At 42.1% G+C, this 19395-nt stretch overlaps 1 protein-coding gene across 10 annotated transcripts in view; it reads left to right on the top strand.

The window, feature by feature from the left end:
• The window catches only part of FAR2 (fatty acyl-CoA reductase 2), a 149776-nt gene that overhangs the window by 124574 nt on the left and 5807 nt on the right, over positions 1-19395 (top strand). For all 10 annotated transcript variants that reach the window (XM_069806815.1, XM_069806810.1, XM_069806808.1 and 7 more), the window contains 5 exons: positions 2505-2623; positions 5405-5472; positions 11033-11204; positions 16284-16413; positions 18257-18384. In XM_069806815.1, the coding sequence (XP_069662916.1) occupies positions 2505-2623; positions 5405-5472; positions 11033-11204; positions 16284-16413; positions 18257-18384 (617 nt within the window). The remainder of the gene's footprint in view (positions 1-2504; positions 2624-5404; positions 5473-11032; positions 11205-16283; positions 16414-18256; positions 18385-19395) is intronic.

Genomic DNA, 19395 nt, shown 5'->3' with positions numbered 1-19395 from the left:
GATAATTTCATTCCACAAATAGATATATCTCTTTTAAATATTCATGAAATATGGGAGTACAAGTTATTCTTGATAGTCTGTTTCTTTTGCCTACAGTTGTTACAGCTGCTGTGGGGAGAAGCTTTGTTGATTGAAAAACAAAATGAAATTAATTACATTTCCGCTGGACCATAATTGAAGCATTTTGTCTTGCTGTTCCATATTACATGTAAAGACCTTCTTCCCTGCAAGGCAGTGAAGCTGTAAGGCAGAACTGTGGTTTAATTCATGTTCTGGACAGTGACTAGTCCCAAAGCGCATCAGGTGGGAGGCTGTCCAGAAACATCAGACTCAGACCGGGAAATGATTTCGGAGGCTTCAAGCTGCAGTAGCTTCTATTTCACTAAAGAGAAAAAAGTCAGCAACTCTAAATAGAAATCAAGCCATACCTGGTAAAGAAGTACTGAACCATTTCCAATGTAAAAAGTAACTTAAAACACTTAAACCTGAAGTCTTTACTAAATATACAATGCATGAAATGTCTAATTCATCCATGTGTATACGACCATCACATGCTGCTCTGAACACAGCCATGTTTACAGCACATCCATCAAACTTCCTAGTTTTGAAGACCTCAGAAAGGTCTTTAATGTACCTGTGAAAACGTGATAGTTGGTCACACAGTGGTCTCTAGTGGGCATGTGTTCGCAGCAGTGGAAAATTCATAGCTGAGCTTGATTGCGTCCTTTGGTTCTTTTTGCTTTTTTTCCCCTTGAAAAAAACAGTAGTAAGAACCAAAAGAAAACCATCATAGCGATGTTGCAAGTTAAGGTTCTAAGGTCTTAAGCGCAACGGTGGTTCAGCTGAGGTTCAGCTTAGGGCAGCAGAAGTTAACTGCATGCCATGGGTTTGGGGAGGATGGAAGCATGTGGGGAAGCTTACACGGTCGCCTGCGTCTGAGACTGTCTATGATCCCTCTGCCAGCTGCACCAGGGATGAGATGAGACTGCTCAGGAGTCTGAGCTCATGAAAATTAAATCAGTCATAAGTGGTATTCCCTTACTTGCAACTGTGAAATGTAACAAAACCATCTGATTATAGAAGGGGAAAAGAGGGGGAGAGAGACAGAACAGAAAAAAACCCAGATACCTCCCAAACAGGGGATGCAGTGTCCCTTTAAAATCCACCAATGACCAGTAGACAATGGCACGTGCTATACAAGTTAATGTCAAGTCTTAAATGCTTTTTTTTAATCACATCTTTTTTCTCCCCAGACTTCAGGCAAGGGTTTTTGCACAACTAGGCACTTCCTGTCTGGCTGCTGTAGTAAAACTTCATCTTTCACAGCTGGAGAGCTAGTTCATCATGAAATGGGAGTCACAGGTTGGAAGAAAAGAAAAAAAATTGCTATAACATTTCCTTTGCCCTAAGTTTTAAATATTCATGGATCTGTAGAGCATATTCCTCTGCCCCTTCACTCAGTCCTTCCCTCTGGTTTTGCATGGCTCTAAATCATAAGAGCTTTTTTCCTTCCTTGCTTCACTAGTGCTTTTGTCCTCCCAGCTTTTTTGCTGGGTCCTCAGCTTCTACATCAAACTCAAATTCATAGCATTTTATTTCCCATATGCTAGAGAACTTGTTTGCAACCTTGACTCTGCCATTGGGGGTTTCTTTTTTTTTATTTGCTCTGTTCAGCCCTTATACCTGACACACTCACCCCATTTCACCTCCACGTTTCTATATCACTGAATTGTCCTCTCCAATTCAGTCTGGCTTGTTGCCATCTGTTGCCATGTCTCTCCTGTGGAACCTCCAAAGACTAATTGGTCATCAGGAAACACCTTGATAAGCATTCAGATTAAATATATATATTCTGGGGAGCCTGATCCCCTGACAAATGCACTTCCAATGAAAGCAAAATGAAAATCTTCTGTTCTTGCGTACCTCTTCTCTTTGGTTGTCAGTACTTTGTATTTTCACTCATTCATTTCCTGAGTTTTGTTGGGTGGTGAGCTCTTCAAGGTAAGGGCCATGTCTCAACTGTATCTTTATGCTTAGCAGACACAGCTTTGGAAAAGAGGAGGGTGTGAATACATCCAAAGGAAAGGGAGTAAACTTTTCAAAAAGCCTATTTGTGTCATTTCCAAAGTGACTACCGTCTTTGAGGGACGCTCAGACCTCTGCCTGTGTGAGTTAAGAAAATGTAACTTCAGGTATCACTGGGAATTTTACTTCAGTAAATTCAAATTTATTTCTTTCCAAAGGTTATTTCTTTCATATTGAGTTAACTAAGAGTCACAGCTTTTCTTCTATACAGCACAGACATCACCATGTTTTAGACTTCCTCTGAAAACGCAGAACAGTGGGATCCACGCGAGTTCCATCTTTGTTTTCACAGAAACCAAACCATCTTCTGCAGCAGGTGCCAGGCTTGACAAGTGCTAACATGACAGTCTGTCCTCAATCCAAGTCGATGAAATCTTCCCATGGCGTTATGTCAGTGACTGTTTTCCTTTGTCCCACAGGCGGGCAAAGGGATTCTGCGGACCGTCATTGCCAATAACGAAGCGGTGGCAGACATGATTCCAGTAGACGTTGCCATCAACCTGACCCTTGCAGCCGGGTGGTACACTGCTGTGCACAGGTGGGAAGGACTTCTGACTCTGCCAGACTCGGGCATTTACTGCCTGCACCAGGACTTTAAAGGGAACCAAAAGCTAATTGAAAACCTGTGCAAGAGCCTTGTCGATTCATTTTCTGGTCCATGTTTTCTTCCCCAGGTTGGCAAGGACTAAGAGTGTAGCAGAAGCAATAAAGGCAGGCTTTAGAGTTAGGAAATCTCTAAAGCTACAGGTGAGACCTGTTCTCAGTACAACGTAAGCTCAGCTGACAACTCTCTCTCTCAGAAGTCACTTTTCTGAAGGCCAAGAGCTTTACTGTAGCTTCTTGGCAGCCGTTTCTGGGTGTCCTTTCTCAGGCAGCTACACTGAGTTGCTTTTCAAGCGGCTTCTAGAGTTTTCTTGGTGAAAATGGTCTGCGTGTTTTCCTTGGAAAACACTGCACAATATAAATATATTATGGGCTTATATGATAGGGGAGATGATCTAAAAAAAAACCCCATTCTTTGCATTGTTAAGAAGGGTATGTATAAGTGACATAAAGGATTTTAGATCTTTTCCTGTGAACCTCTGGCTCTGACCTTTAATCATTAGGTAGGAAGTGCTACAGGGTAAACCACGTGGATTATTCTGGAGGTTTATGCAACTCTTGAGAAATCAATACCAGGCAAATAAAAGGCAGAAATATTTCACTTTGAAAGACAGTGAGCCCTCTGAACTGAGGGTGGAGAAGAGCTGCATACAGTAACCTAAATACAGGGATCCTAAAAGGATCATAAAAGGCAGCTCACCAGCTTTTCAGATTTATTTTTTCTCATAGTTTCATCCCTCTCCATCAGCAACAGGCAAAGCAGCATGGTCTAGGGAAAAAAAAATACATCTTCCCTTTACACACACCCCCACTCCCGAGAGAGTCCAGATGAAGAGAGCTACAGCCTGTCCATAAAGCTGGAAAAGGAGACAAACACGTGCTGATGAGCAGTATGTCAGCACACAGGTAGACTTCCTGGCTCTGGCCATGGTAGGAGACATGCCATTTTTTTAACTTTTCATTGGCAAAAGATACATGGTTTTAATCTGGTTCCTACACAAATAATTATTAGGCTAAAGGAGCAATTGCAGAACTTGATTTAAAGCTTTGTCTAGCTGGGCAGAACTCCAAGGTTAGCAATCTGTATACAAAAATCAAGAGCCTGAGCCTTCTGTAAATTTAATTTCTCTGAGAGAGTTTCAGGTTTAGGTGCTGTCTTGAAGATTAGCATGTGTGGTTTAATTTTTTTTTTTTTTTTTCAAATCATCTAATTAGAAGGTCAGCATCCTTCAGGGAAGGTGATATTACTGAGGGAAGTTAAATTCTAAAACTTAGAAGAGAATTGCAGTCTTCACTACATAGTGTAGAAGCTCTACACTCTACCAAGGTCATCGCCTTAGCTGGAGGGTGGAGAATGGAAAAAAAAAATCAACAGGGAGAGGCTCTTCATTGGAAGCTGGGAAAATGGAGAAATCCTCTTCCTTGGTGTTTAACGGGCCTGACCCACTGGAGTAAGTGGAAGTCTGTGCTTTCACTTCAGTGTACTTTCCGTCAGGCTATGTGTGTGTGACTCAGTACTAGGTGAGTTTTCTGTATGGGCACATATTACGGATCTAGTCCTTAGTGAGTTGCCATATTGATTTCCATAATGCAGAGTTTCCCACACTAAGCACTATTGTGCATTTTTATGTTTAACGCTCTATCAGACTTCAACTCAGTAACTCAAATTACAGGAGATCATGGATTCAGAGTTTGACGCGTGTCTTTTAGTCCTAACCAGTCCTAGAAGTCTACTAGGGTTTAATAATAATGGTAATAGACAGTCAAAATGGCATAACTTAAAAGCATTATTGAAAAAAACACCATTAAAACTGTGCATTATCCAACAGCAGTTTTCAAGTATTACTGTGCAAGATTTCCTATCCCAGGTTATGGGGTTCTATCTCCTGGTATCTTTGGTCACAGGAGTTTTGAAAAAGAAAGGTTCCTCATAGGCAGCCTCCTCCCATGGAGAAAGGCTCTGAGCACCACCGGCACCCCACGAGCACGGAGGTGTTGTATCTTCCAGCCAAGCTCCCATCCCCTGTTCAAGGCCAGATCTCACCTCTTTTTGCGTTTTGCCAGATGGCTCCAGCTGCTAATGCAGAGTAAGAAGAATGCTGTATCGATGGCATTGCTTGCACCCTTGGCAAGGCAGGCTGAGATCAAAAAAGCTCTTTGACTAACTCTTGCTTTGTATCAAAGGAAGAAGTAAAATCGGTATGATGTATGTTTAGTGTCACGCCCAAATAACAACCAAACATTTTGATATTAGAATTTTGTCGAAATGCATTGATTTGTAATCACCACCCTAAAAAAATGGAGTTTAAAAGTAGGACAAATCATATCCATTAAGTAAATGATTGTAAAATACACAGTGTGTCCCTGAGGTTGGTTTGGGCCAAATATTTACAGTACAGCAAGAGAAACTATTAAAAAAAAAAGTCAGAAACTTGTCAGTATGCATGTTTTCCTTATTGTTTTTATAATTTTTGATAAGTCACTTATGGATGGTTTTTCTTAAACCCCATTAACTTCATATGCTCTCCAGAATCTGACTGAATAGTATTAAAATTTCATGTTTTATACTGTATTTTCATATTTGTGAAAAATTACCTCTTCTGCATTTTTTTGTGAGCTGATATTGTGTCTTGGGCTGTTAGCTTTCATGCTCCACTAATAAAGCTTTGGGTGCTTTTCTTCACACCTTAAAATAATACTTCTTTCTCTTTTCCAGACCAAAAAACATGTTGGTGTACAACTGCACAACAGGTGGAATCAACCCTTTCTTCTGGGGAGAAATGGGTAAGGTCTAGTTTAAACCTAGAACGTGTCAAACCTCAATAGCATTCCTCGGCCAGGCTTTGAAAAAGGTGTTTTCCTATATTTGGGTGGCATTCAGCATCTGCCATTCAAACTGCGTGTGGGAGGGCCAATTGCAGTCGGTGAGGGTCCTGTGAGCAAAAGCTCCTGGTGCTGGGCATTCAGCCCAGGAAGGCATCTATTCCGTTTTCATTGTGGGCGTAATCACGGAACAACCCAGCAGAGTACGTGCTTTGCTGCACTGAGGTGGAAAGAGGTGGAAAAAGGAATAGACAACCAGCCCCTTATTTCTTTTCCTTTTCTGATTGAGAACCTTTTCTGGGGTTGGGGGGGGGGGCGGGTTGTGCTTTGAAATCACTTGAGGAACCTTGATAGTGAATGAACACTAGTATATTAAGGAAGTAGAATTGCCCTTCTTTCTCTTTCTGTGAAGAAAATTCTAAACAGAAATAATTGGTGTAGACCTGAGAAGGCAAATCTTGAAATGACAGGTGTCCTTCAAGAACAATTTGCCTTTTGGTTATGAATTTTGTCAGTGGAAGAACTAAAACTATTTTCATGGCTTACTTTTCTTCAAGTGGATGTGCTTCTGAGGCAGTGGTGAAAGAAAGGGAGACAAATCCTGACACCCTTACAGTGGAAAATTCACACTGAAGCCAAGCAGCAGAAACACTACGTACAGTCAGTACGTTCATGGGCAGATGTACAGGGCCTGATTCACTTTCTGTTCTACAATAATTCATATCTTTGTGCTTTAAATACAGGATGCTGGCAAATAACTACTGTGGTGTTTCACCTCTCAGCCCTTGCTTTGCATTTGTCTTTGCATTATTTAATTGGCAAACTGTAAGTCGGCAGAGAATCAGACTGTAATTGCATTTTCAGAGCATGGCTTGTCTGAAAATCCTACTAATGTCCTACCATGAGATTTGATCAAGTGATCTAGCAGGGAAGAGGTTTCAGCAATTGGCTGAGCAGTGAGAAAATCACACCAAGTTCCTGATTTTTCTTCTATTCCTTTTTAATGAGAGATCTAACATTGTGGTTTGCCACAGTCGTGAGAAGAGGTGAGGCTTCGTAGGTGACTGTTGGAAAACATAGCCAGTCTTTATAACGTGTAAAGTCAGATCTTCTGTGGCTTTTCACAGGAGTAAATGCAAAGCTCTTCACAGGCTGCTGCTTCAGGCAACAGCCACCGTAGCACTACTACCTGAGGTTTGCCTTTCTTAACCCATTTTCAGTGTAATTTTACTGATGAAAACAGCAATGTATTAATGCATTGTAACTGATCTTGCTCTGTTACTTTGCGCTTAACTGTGGATTTAGCAATGAAATCACCCGAGTGCAGCAGAAGCTTGCATAAGCAGTTCAGCTGTGTGATGGGACTGAAGGCAAGATTTTTCTCCTTGGGTGACACTGTGGAGCTCTTTCTACTGCATGTTGTATCCACAGTTTTCCAGAGATCAGCAGGCTGCAGGGGGGTATTAGGTATAAATTCATGAACAGCAATTAGGCTGGAGTATCGAAGAGCAAAATTTTGCCTGTAAAGATGTTGCATGGTTTAAGAAATTAGTTTGGGAAAGGTTTATTGTATTAGGATGTTATGACTGTGACCATCCAGTTTGAAGTCTCAATTCAGTCTCGTACCAATTTCTTTTTGGTCAATACACACAATTCTAAAATCTTCTTTATATAGATGACAGACTTCCTCAGCCCACTCACATTACTTTCTCTGTCTACTCACTATTATTTGGCTTCTAGGCAGCCAGTCTCTTCGCATGAACTTTCAACAGGCCTTTCTGAGCCATGATCTCTCTGAAATAAGAGGTACCGCTGAGTAGTCCAGCCCCTGCAGAGAAGGACTGAACTTCATCCACCAGTTCCCTCCCTCACACATGGGGCAGCATCCGTCACTCGAGTTGTCACCCTCTCTTTCTGAAAGCCTGTTTCCAACTGTGTTTGGCTCTGCTAACCTTTCAGGTTGAAACTGTGGAGGCCAGGTCTCTACCTCTAGTGGTTTTTCACCTTTTTCAGAATTTTTCTTTTTCCCCAGCATGAAAGAAGCTGTTTGATGCAAACATGCAGGAGACACGGAATCAGCAGAGGGAAAGAGAGTCTGTTCAAGGAGTCTGGGGAGACTGGACTCACACAGGGTCTGTAACTGGTCATTGAGGTGGAGGGTTGTGAGAACGAGACTGGAAGCTGCTGAGAGACCAGGGTGGGGAATGCGAGTCATCTGGTGTGGGACCGAGTGGTTTAGTGCAAATCAAACACAGGGTTTGCAGAGGGGAGGACCTGGACTACCTGGCTGGGGAGACTTACACCGGGACCAGCTGTAGGAATGAGAGGTGAACACAACAGTGTAGGGACTTTATGGTGGGAGAGGAATAAAGGAGAGAAAGATCAAATAGAGAAATTGAGTCTGGAGTGGGCTGAGGATGCCCTGGGTAGGGAACAGAAGTGACTGAGGTGGGGACATACTGACTACAAAGGTGATGAGCTTGGAGGGAGGGAGAAGGAGATCTAGAAGAGAATTATTTGAAAAATATATGTCTACTTAAAAGCTTAATGCTTAAACATCCATTACAAACCAGTTTATTCCACAGATTTCCAGATACAGACAAACCTCTAGTGTTAAAAGGAACTTTAACTGATTTATTTCTTTTCCAAATAAGGCTGTGCCTTGGGATTTTTTTCTTACTTCATTCCATTACTGCTGTTATTTTTCCCGCTATTATAATAATGTGGTCAGACAACTGAGTATTAATCTGAAGAAGCGTATTCTGCTTTGCTGCAATCTAAATCTTGCTAGTCGGATTTTGCAACCTACGTTTTGCAATTTCTTCTCAAAACTAAACCCTAAAGTAGGTTTTAAAATGGTGTTCAGCATGGGAAAACTTAATTTCAATTTATCCTTGACAGTCTACCCAGACGAGACTGGTGTCTGATTCTCCCCCTGCTAAATCTGCCTTTGAATTGTAGAATTTGCTTCTGCATTTTTGTGCTGTGGTCGGAGGGGAAAGACCACCCACCCGCTAAGCCGTTTCAGTAGCTCCTAAAGGTGATACGCTTCTGGTTCGGGTTTTCTGCCTGCCTGACCTGTCTGTCTGATTCTTTCTCTCTCTCTCCAAAACAAACTGGTGGAGCATAAAAGACTTGCTACACTTGCGAAGTTGAACACTTTCCAGAAATTAGGAGACAGAGCAATTGTGCTGAGTCAGTGCAAGGCAGGGTAAGGGAGGTTTGTAAGGGAAATGCACATAGCATTAACTGTTCCAAGTTATGCAACGCTGGTCTTTTCCCGAGTTCCTTCCAGTAAGTCTTTCAAGTTGGTCTCGCTGCCTCCTTATGTGCATTTTAGAACAAAACCACTTTCGTTCCTGACTTTCAGAATTTCTGAGTTTTCAGCAGGTATCTCAACTGCTCTTGACTTATGTGCACTTTTCCAAAGGGAAACCACCTCACCCAGTTTAAAGTTGAAAACTAGATCTGCAATATATTAACATCAGGATTTGAATAGAGAGAGCTATAAATATATGCTGCAGACAGTATCAAAACTATCACAATTCCAAAATATCAGTGGGTCCCAGTTAAACTGATAGGTTTCCATTAGGAAATGAAGTGACCAAATGTAACTAAATGAACTTAAATATTGATAAGCAGATGAGAGTTTGTAAATAAACTGGGATTTAAAGTGCCTGTTGGAGAAACTTCCTTAAGGGGAGAAGCAGCAGAGTTCATGGGATTGCTCTCCTGATCCATGAGCTGCTTGAATGGGCACAGGTATACAGCCCTCTCCAAACTGGGAGCAGATCTCTTTACGTTTAAGCCAGCTATGACTTTGTCGAAGTATAATTGTAGTAAATGGCCGTGCTGCTAACACAGAGGAAAGAAACTCCTCACACGCTGCTTGGACAGACACAAACTCTGCCAAGAGCTGGGCCAGGACAGCGGCTTCCTTCCCAGTAGCCCATCCCAAACTGCTTATTGTCACTTCCCTGCCAGGGGTAAACACCTTTGGAAATCTCCAGTAAAACCACAGGCACAACTACATGGGGAAGTTTAAATAGGAGTTTTTTGCTAATCCTTGCCATTTGGAGAGAACGTGCTGCAAAGGATAAGATTTCTGTACCGCAGCCCGCATAGTGACCACAAGATAACCACATCATTGCAATGTGGCTAAGTGAAACAGAAAGGATGGCAGTCAGTTCTAGCTATTCAGATGCAAGAGGAGTTTCAGGAGAACTGGTCTTCAGCCATTAAACTTGCAGCCTACGGGACAGAAAAATTAACAATAAACTTGCCCTAAAACTAAATTGTATTATTTTAAAAGTCTTTGTGGTCTAAACTTAGCAGCTAAGTGGCTAACAAGTCTCCTCTAGTTGCTGTTAGAACGAGTACAGCAAAAGTCACTACTTGAAGTGCAGTAATGAGCCGACCACAGATACATGAGAATACTGTCTGAACATTATGATTAGAATCTGCTTATCTGAGGATGATCTGGATGTTTCTTGTGACTTGCAAATTCTCATCTGATTTTCTATTTGTAACATAAGCTTAGAGAGTAGACTATAATATGAGCACAGATTGATGTCATAACTCTCAAAATTCATTTTTAAAAAAGTAAAAAAAGCCCACATATTCTTCTTCGTTGAGCTCGCTGGTGCTCAGGAATAGGAGCACCATCTGTTTATCAGTCCCTAGGATGATAGTCTTATATTCAACTACTGCAGTTCTATTAAGCCTCTGCAATATGCAAATGCCCCAGATATGCACATCTAGATGCCACTTCCGTGGCACTGTGCCATTGCAAGAGCTCAGAATCAGACCCAACATATTTTGTGCCTTAACGTACAAAGGGGATGAAAGATTACCACCCTATCATTAGTTTTGAAGTTAAGAATGCAAGACAATTTGCTGCTTTAGTGCATCCAGAGCTCCTCTGAAAACAGACTGAGGTATTTGGTGTTGTGGGTCAGATGTGGTTTGAAAGGATATAATGAAGTCTTTCTAGAAGCAGCACCATATATGTGTAAGCAACCTGTCCCTGACTCAGACTAATATTGACATCAGCCCTTTTGAAAATTTGACTAGAAATTGGAAATGTCATTTTTATCTTATGCTAGCAGATCAAAGTTAGCTTTCAGTGATCTGAAGATATGTTAACACTTACCAATTTCTTTTACATCTACTGCAGGTGAAAGCAGAACTGCAGTTCCTTGGTCTGAAGTGTTTCGGGATACAACTGCCTGCTTTTCCTCCATTCTGTTTTGGTGTTTTGATAAGGAAATTTTTGTCCGCTGCTATTAAGTCTGAAGTCAGATTGTGTTTCAAATAGGCAATAGATGGAGTCATCAATTTTCATGCCAGAAGGGACCCCGAGGTGATGTCATCCAACCAGTGGTTACATAGTTCACAGAACTGTAGGTTAAACACGTCAAGCACTGTAACTTGGGCTTTACTGCAGCATGTTGGTGTGGTTGTGCCCAACTCAACTGAAATTAAGTGCCTGATTTTAAGTTAAATGCCTCTTCCTTTACAGAGCAGTATGTTATATCCACGTTCAAAAGGAACCCCCTGGAGCAGGCCTTCCGAACACCCAACGCTCACTTGACATCCAACTACTTGATAAACCAGTACTGGATAACTGTCAGTCACAAGGCACCGGCCATACTCTACGACCTGTACATGAGGCTCACGGGGAGAAAGCCCAGGTAAGAAACCACACACCTTCAGCCTCCTGCATGCCTGCCACTGTTACGGAGAGCAGATCTCTAACAAGTTCTGAGAACTGGCTGCCTCAGGCTCAAGTCCCTGGTCTTCTTCCCATCTCCTTGTCTTGAGGAGATTACTCAAAAAGAAGAGGAATTGCATGGCCATAGCTAAGTGTAGCCTAGGGTTCCCACCCTTTCCAGTACCTGGGGGACAGCACATCCTTTAAACACAGCTTTGTTCACTTCAGGGGTTCCCAAGACAGAAGAGGACCAGTAGTTAAACTGTCGTCTGTATAGCAAGATTTCTACCATTGCAACTCTCTGACGTGATGGCCTCTATGTGTCAGTAGCTTGCATAAGGACTTGAGACTGGCAAGGTTTAGAACATTCCAGCTAATATTTTTTTCCCATAAATCAGATGCATAATTAGCAGTTGCCAGCACTGGCCCAGCACCCTGCTATCTAGGAAGCAGTTGTTTCTGAGTATGAATAAATTCTGAATTGTATTTACGAGAACGGTTTACCATTACAATTGGTATTTGAGCCTTGGCAGTGTCATGGCTAGGAGGAATACACGACATGCATGTCCTGTGTGGAAGCAATCCTGGTGTAACATAACTCAGCCAACGTCCTCCTTTACTCCCTGCCACCACAGAGGAGAATTTATTGTGCAACACCAGAACGGTATGCCAGCACTGTGTTGATGTCAGCTGCTCTGTGCTCCTCTGCTAGTTAGAAAGCTGGCTTCGGCTGTTTGCAGGGAAATCCCTGGCTGATGTATTGCTCTAATTTCTCTCTGACATTCTGCTACAGAGGAAAATTGGTCCATAAAAAGACTTTCAGTTACCCAGGAGGCAAGAATTACCCTAGAAATAGAGGTAAACTATGAGCAAGAATAGGCTGGAATCTCCAAACTCTGTTGAAACAGGCAGCAGTAAGATCTTGGCATTGCCATTACAATTGACATTTCTTTTCGTAATGTTGATTGGCATAAGTAGCCAATGGACATTGGCTGTAATACTGTACTTAAATTTCAAATAGACCTCAGCATGCACTCATGCTGAAAAAGATACCACCTTCTGAATTTTGAGATTTGTGACCTGAGCAAACACAGGCTCAGCAACGAACCTGTCAGTTCACCAAGTTGGGTTTGGGTTTGGTTTTTGGGGTTTTTTTTAATCTAATTCCCCTTTTCTTTTTACACACTACTTAAGCTCATCCAGGCATTACTGCAATGTGGTAGAAAGCATAGCAGCAGCTCATTCTTTCTTTTTTTCACAGCTACCTAAATACCAGACCTTTATGGTCTAAGGGCAGTAAACCACATCAAATAAAAAAAAAGTTGAATGTGTCACTAAACCTGCTTTAATGTTTCCCTTTAATTTTTCCCTCTGCTTCAAACAGAGCACCTAGGCTTAACTTTCTTCCCACTTGACATTCCCATCTATTGAAGTACAAGCCATCTTCCTGGCAGTTTCTTGAATTCTTTCCATGACCCTATGCCAGATTTGCAAGCAGAAAGGAGAAAGTTCTTTGCCAGGACCAAGACTCAGGCTTCAGTTCTCTACTGTATCCATACTCAACTCATCATAAGGTGATGGGTTATCACATGGAGTAGGTTATCTGGGAGCTGGTTACGGTTTTGCAAGTCTCCTGTTTATTCAGGACCAGCCTATGACCTTTCCTAATTTGAACTGCAGGGTAGTTCGGAGGAACTCGGTTGTAGTTCCTCCTGTAGTTATCACATGCAGTACCCCATCTACCAAAGGGTGGGTACAAGAGTCACCTCCTTCAGCTTTAGACTTTTATATGTTGCCTCTCCTGAGAAACTTACTTTAACTGTTAGCTCATTTCACATAAATTGCTTGATGTCTAGCAAAACTGCCCTAAATGGCTTACTGTTATTGCTGCACATCCATCCATGACTTAGAAACTAATGTGTTTTATATCATTAGTAGTCTCCTGAGGCAATCTGTCACACCTGAGAATCTGCTCGTGCAAGGCTTAGTACGAGAGCAAATAAAGAAATCATTGCTGTAAACAGTTTTCTAGAAGACAAGATGCATTTCTGAAGTGTAACTAATAAGGCTATCAGTGACAGCTACTACTTGCTTTATTCCTCTCAGTTCCTCCACAGTGGAGAATGAGATTTTCTGTAAGAAATCTTTGCCATAGCTTCTCAGAGGCTGCAGAAAAGCATGTTTCCACTCAGTTGATGTTTTTCAGTAGACCATTCCTTCATCCAAATTTAGTCAATATTTTGAATGTGGTCACAACATTTGAGCTCAGTCAGTTAACACGAAACGCAGTTTTCATACGTACCTCTTCAGATGCTTCATTTCTCTTTTTGACCCTTACTTTCAGCCACTCAGATATGTTGCTTTGGGTAGATCTACAGTCAGAGCTTATTCTGCCCACATTGACAGGAGGCCACGTGGATAGCCTATTTTCAAAACATAAGTAGGGACACACAGTTGATTCTCTTTTTTTTTTTTTTCTTTTTTTTTTTTTTCTGACAGATTCCATTAGCCCTAAACACTTTAAAGATACTGATGGCTTTTGGGGAGCCAGTGTGAGGGGCAACTTCAGATCTTTGCAATCTAGCCATAGACTTTGTTTCCCAAGTTCTTACAAGGTATTAAAATATCCACAAAGCTTTGCCCCATAGTAGTTGCCTACACAGGCACAATTGGGAAGGTTAATCTGAAGTAATTTTAAAGTAGTTTAGATAACCTGCATTCAATCAATGCGCACATAATAATTCAGAATGAAGATTCCCTTAATGTGATGATGTGCTGTCCTAAAATGAAAGCCACTTTAATTCTGAGTAGGAGTGCCTATGTGAGGTTTTGGTGCTCTTTCAATTTGCTTTGGGTAAGCTGCACAGTCCTCCTCTGAATTGCTGTACTCATTGTGTCTTTTTCTGCTGTAGTTAATGCTTATCATCAGGGCAGTCACATCTGCACGGGGAGAGGCCAGCCTGGCACCATTCTTCCCCAGACTGCCGCCTTTTATTTGTCACGGCGACTGTGCTACCCTCCGGGCAGCTCAAAATTTCTCATGAAAACAGCTCTGTTTTCCACAGAAATCAGCCTTTTAATGCTTTCTCTTGCCTTTATCCAGTCTGAGAGAACGTGGCGTTCTCTCAAAATTGACCAAGCTCTGTACATCACACTTTAAACAACCAGAGGCCTTTTGTACTCATGACCATTGGGACAACTGAAAAATAACCCTGCAAGGTAGGACAGCATTATTGTCATCCCCTTTTATATAAAAAATTAATAACAAAAAAGGGCCAAGACACATAAGAGACCCGAACCTACGTTTCCAAAGTCCCTGTTAAGCAGCTGTGCCCCTGAAGGAGCTTTCATCTTTACCAGGGCACTCACGCTCCAGGAAGGTGTTCAAACAGTCCCGTCCCCCCGTCCCCCAAAAAAAAAAGCCTATGGACTCAGGTTATTTTCAAGGTCATCCACCAGGAGTGCATACTATCAGCCCCTTCCTGTATAAGGAAGGACACAAAAAACACTCCACACTGCCACTATATTATACAGGGAGAGGAATGGCCTTTAAGAAGAACAAATGGTTTTGAGAGAGAGAGATCTAAGAAGCCCAAAGACATGAAAAGCATGCCACCAAGCTGAGTGGTGTGGTTGATACTCTAGAGGGAAGGGATGCTGTCCAGAGGGAGGGACCTTGACAGGCTAGAAAGGTGGGCCAACGGGAACCTCATGAGGTTCCACAAGGCCAAGCGTAAGGTCCTGCACATGGGTCAGGGCAATTCCAAACATGGATACAGGCTGGGCGATGAGTGGATTGAAAGCAGCCCTGAGGAGAAGGACTTGGGGGTATTAGTGGCTGAAAAACTGGATACGAGCCAGCAATATGTGCTTCCAGCCCAGAAAGCCAACTGTATCCTGGACTGCATCAAAAGAAACGTGGCCAGCAGGTAAAGGGAGGGGATTCTGCCTCTCTACTCTGCTCTGGTGAGACCCCCACCTGGAGGACTGTGTTCAGTTTTGGGACCCCCAACGTAAAACAGACATGGACCTGCGCAAGCGGGTCCAGAGGAGGGCCATGAAGATGATCAGGGGCTGGAGCACCTCTCCTATGAGGACAGGCTGAGAGATTTGGGGTTGCTCAGCCTGGAGAAGGCTCCAGGGAGACCTTATAGCAGCCTTCTAGTACTAAAAGGGGGCCTACAGGAAAGATGGGGAGGCACTCCTCTTTATCAGGGAGTGTAGTGATAAAATGAGGGGTAATGATTTTAAACTGAAAGAAGGTAGATTTAGACATTAGGAGGAAATTCTTCATTGTGAGGGTGGTGAGGCACTGGAACAGGTTGTCCAGAGAAGCTGTGGCTGCCCATCCCTGGAAGTGTTCAAGGCCAGGTTGGATGGGGCTTTGAGCAACCTGGTCTAGTGGAAGGTGTCCCTGCCCATGGCAGGGGGGTTGGAACTGGATGATCTTTAAGGTCCCTTCCAACCCACTCTGTGATCCTATGATTCTATCTGAAAACTGAAGTTGAGCAATTGACTTCAGAGCTTGTCTATGCTGCAGATGTAGTCACCTCTGTACTGGAGCTAACTCCAAAAACCAGTGCTTTGCTTCAGGAGCCCAGTCAGGCTTGAGAACAGAAGAGAATTTGTGTGGTAGAAAGACAAGTATCCACCTCGGGAGGCAAGCAATATACCTTTGTGATTTTGCAATCTGCTGTGCAGACTTCATACTAGTTCAGATGGGCTCTTCACCTCACACGTGGTACGTGATGTAGATACGGCCTCCAACCCTTGTTTAGTTCAGGCTGGTAAGTGAAGCATCAGTCCTGCCCTGAGAAATGCCTGTTTGCACCCATGTTCAAGCCAACAATAAAAGCTGGGTAGCTGTAGGCTCAAGACCTGAGCTGGAGCAGTTAGACTTGCTGAGCAAGTTCTCGGCCTGGTGAGCAGCAGTGCAGTGCTCATCAGGAGTTGCAATGCCTATTCATCTGGATTGATGAAAAAGCCTACAGAGCAAACTGACAGCCTTTACATACCATCAAACTTCCTGTCCACCTCTGACATTCCTCCTCTGTTTCAGAATGATGAAGATTATCAATCGACTGCACAAGTCTATGATGCTCCTGCAGTATTTCTCCACCCAGTCCTGGGATTGGTCTTCAGATAATATGAATATGTTAATGAGTCACCTTAACACAGAGGACAAAAAGGTAAGTATATCCTGAATATGGATTGCTAGTCATCTGCAATTCTGTTCATCTGCAGCAATTATTTTTGGTGTATTGTTGAGCTATCGAATGACATCCATATGACTGGAATTGACTTTAACCCGAAATAATTTATTTCCTCCTTGTTTTATTAAATAACTTATCAGGAACCTTCCATTTATGACAGGGGAATGTTTTCTCCTGAGGTGTGTTGCTCTTTCTTCTGAGGCAGGTCAATCACTGAAGGCTTTCCAGTTAACATTGCAATTGTGGTGGATGATCTAGATGGAAATTACTTGAAAGATTTTGACATTTTCATCCCCTTTGGTTTTAATGGGCACTGCACAGGGAAATTTAGGTAACACATAGTGTCTGACCCTGAACAATATGTAAAAAGTTCCTGTTTTATTCAAGTCCCCAAAGAGCAATTAATTTTCAGGATGTCTAGCTCTGTTGTAGTCTTTATAGGTTTGAAATACTACCCCTTAAGAATGGGATTGTAACTGAAAGACTGAAGGATACAAAGAGTAGATCTGTGATAAGCTTGAATGCACCTTTGGTCAGTATCTCCTTGCAAAGAGATACTTAGGCATTCACATCAAACTGGTCTTACTCGCATCATGAAGTTCTTGCACAGACTCCCAGTAGTAGAATCAAGAGTCTTCTTCCCTAGTCTGCAGACGGGTTGCGTGCAGCAAATTCTAACTTCTAAGGGCAGTGGCACTGCTGTGACCACAGCAGATGTAGAGGGAACCTAAATGCTATGATAGGAGCTAGTTCTTAGGCAGATAAACAAAAAATTACAACATCAAGGACACTAAGTCCTGCAAGCTAGACAGAGTTTCAGGCTTACCAAGCTGCTTATGAGAACTTTGTGAGATGCACCTCATCCAATGTTGCCACTGCTGCATTGTGAACAGTATTCAGGCTAGATAGTTTATGGGCTGCACACAGCTCTATACGTATCTGACAGACACACCAGGATCTGCACAGTAGCTAACCCCCTGTATTGGACAGAGTTAGCCAACCCCTCTCTGCTCGAGTTATTGCTGGTGTGATACCAAGGCCCTTGCACCAAAGCAAATGGCCTAGATTGGCATGGGGGTGAAAGGAAAATATTTTTCTGAGTATGTTCTCTTTTAAGACCCTGTAAATAAAAAATACCATTCACTTCAGTCATTCGTTTAGAAAAAAATGCTTTCTTTGCTCTAATAGGCAGACGACCCCTGAGAGCTTGCTAACAATTTTTCCAATATAAGCATTTGAAATTAACTGGGGTAATTACCTCTACAATGAGACTTTTTGATGCCAAACACCGGAGTAACCTATTTCTTGGACTTCTGTCAATCTGGCTGCTGAGAGAGAGAATACAGCACAACAGCAAGTAATACTGATGCAGAGGCACCTGTTGACTCAATGTCCAATTCATTTATTTACACATAATTCTAGTGACACATTAAAAACTTCATGGAGGTTTTCATATGAATCCATTTACCTGAGTGGAATGCCATTTTTCTTCCACGATTGTGTGTTTGCATGTACAAGTGTGTACAAATACATGTATTTATGCAAAAATTGCCACCTGAAAGACAAACTTATCTTTCTTTTCTGCCAGCTAGCACTAAATTTCTGCTTGCTTTGCCCAGATTCCCAGCTGGGTAAGATGTTAATTGACAGCTGTGAAATACAGTCTGTTAGTGCCCGTGTCTTCTTGGAAACTTGGTGGCTTTAAGAACTTCAGACAGAGGGCCTTGTCAGGAATGGAGGTCAATGAAGAATTGATGCTTAAAGTGAACTTGTTTTGAACTCTGGCGTTTAACTTCTCCTCTTTGTCTTTAAATCCCAGTTATACAACTTTGATGTTCGTCAGCTGCACTGGTCAGAATACATTGAAAGCTACTGCCTAGGTGCTAAGAAGTACTTGCTAAATGAGGACATGGCTGGCATTCCAGCAGCAAAGCAGCACTTACGAAAGTAAGTCATACCCAGTGACAAGGACAAGAGCTCCTGGCTACCTCGGATGGCTTTTGAGGAAAATTATTCTAGTTACATTGCAGTAATAATTGTTGAATAATATGGAGATAAACATAGCATAGCTTATTTCTTAAGGCAGAGAGTTGTCAGTATTTCATTTTTCCAACCTGTAAGAAAAAGAGGACCTTTGACAACGCTAATGATCAGGGGCTAGATATTGTGCCTTCCCAGCAGATGACCAAGTAATGAAGTTACGATGCATAAGAGAAATACATGAATGCAGAAGATCTTGGTCATTCAGAATTACAATAGAAAAATAGGGGTCAAATTTAGACTTTGTGAAGCTCCTAGAAGTTTTTAGCTATTCGAAGACACTGCCTAAAAACTTCAAGCATTTGTATGATTTTAAATTTGATTTTAAAGTTGAAGTTTCTAATTCCTTTGAGGGAATGGGCAAAAATTCTCCAAAATCAGTGGAGAGTTTATGCATTCAATCCCTGATGACAGTTTAAAAGAAGCCGAATGAGCAATTTGAGATTGTCCTTCTATTCAGTTAAGGATTGTGCTCTTCCTGTCTTCTCCAGCCCTTTTACCAAGAAGTGCAGGCAAAAGGAGAAGGAGCAGCTCTCTTGGAGTAAAAGCCTGTTTTTTTCCTTTAAGAAAACCATTATAGTGCACTGTAAATGCTAGAAGCATAAAACAGCTTGTTGCCATAGCAAGGAATCCTAAACTAGTTCTTCATTCACAGGTCATTTTTAAAGGATTTATAAGAACCTCTGTAACAGGCCAGTAACTGCCTCATAGTCCAAACAGGCAGTGTGGTATAATGCAGTGATAAAGTTAACAAAACAAAACAAAAAAAAAAGGACTCTTACAAAAATTAAACCAGTCTTGGGGACATTAGGTAAGAAGCTTTCTTCCCTTGGTCAGACACTGGGAAAGTAAGAATTAGAGAACTGCAGAAACTTTTGCTTGATAGAAAGAGGACAAGATGATTAGCATCTCTAAAGA

The sequence above is a fragment of the Haliaeetus albicilla genome, chromosome 19, assembly GCF_947461875.1.
Source record: "Haliaeetus albicilla chromosome 19, bHalAlb1.1, whole genome shotgun sequence".
Classification (NCBI taxonomy): domain Eukaryota; kingdom Metazoa; phylum Chordata; class Aves; order Accipitriformes; family Accipitridae; genus Haliaeetus; species Haliaeetus albicilla.
Note: the sequence above shows the minus strand (reverse complement) of the source record. Positions and strands in the feature narration are given on the sequence as shown.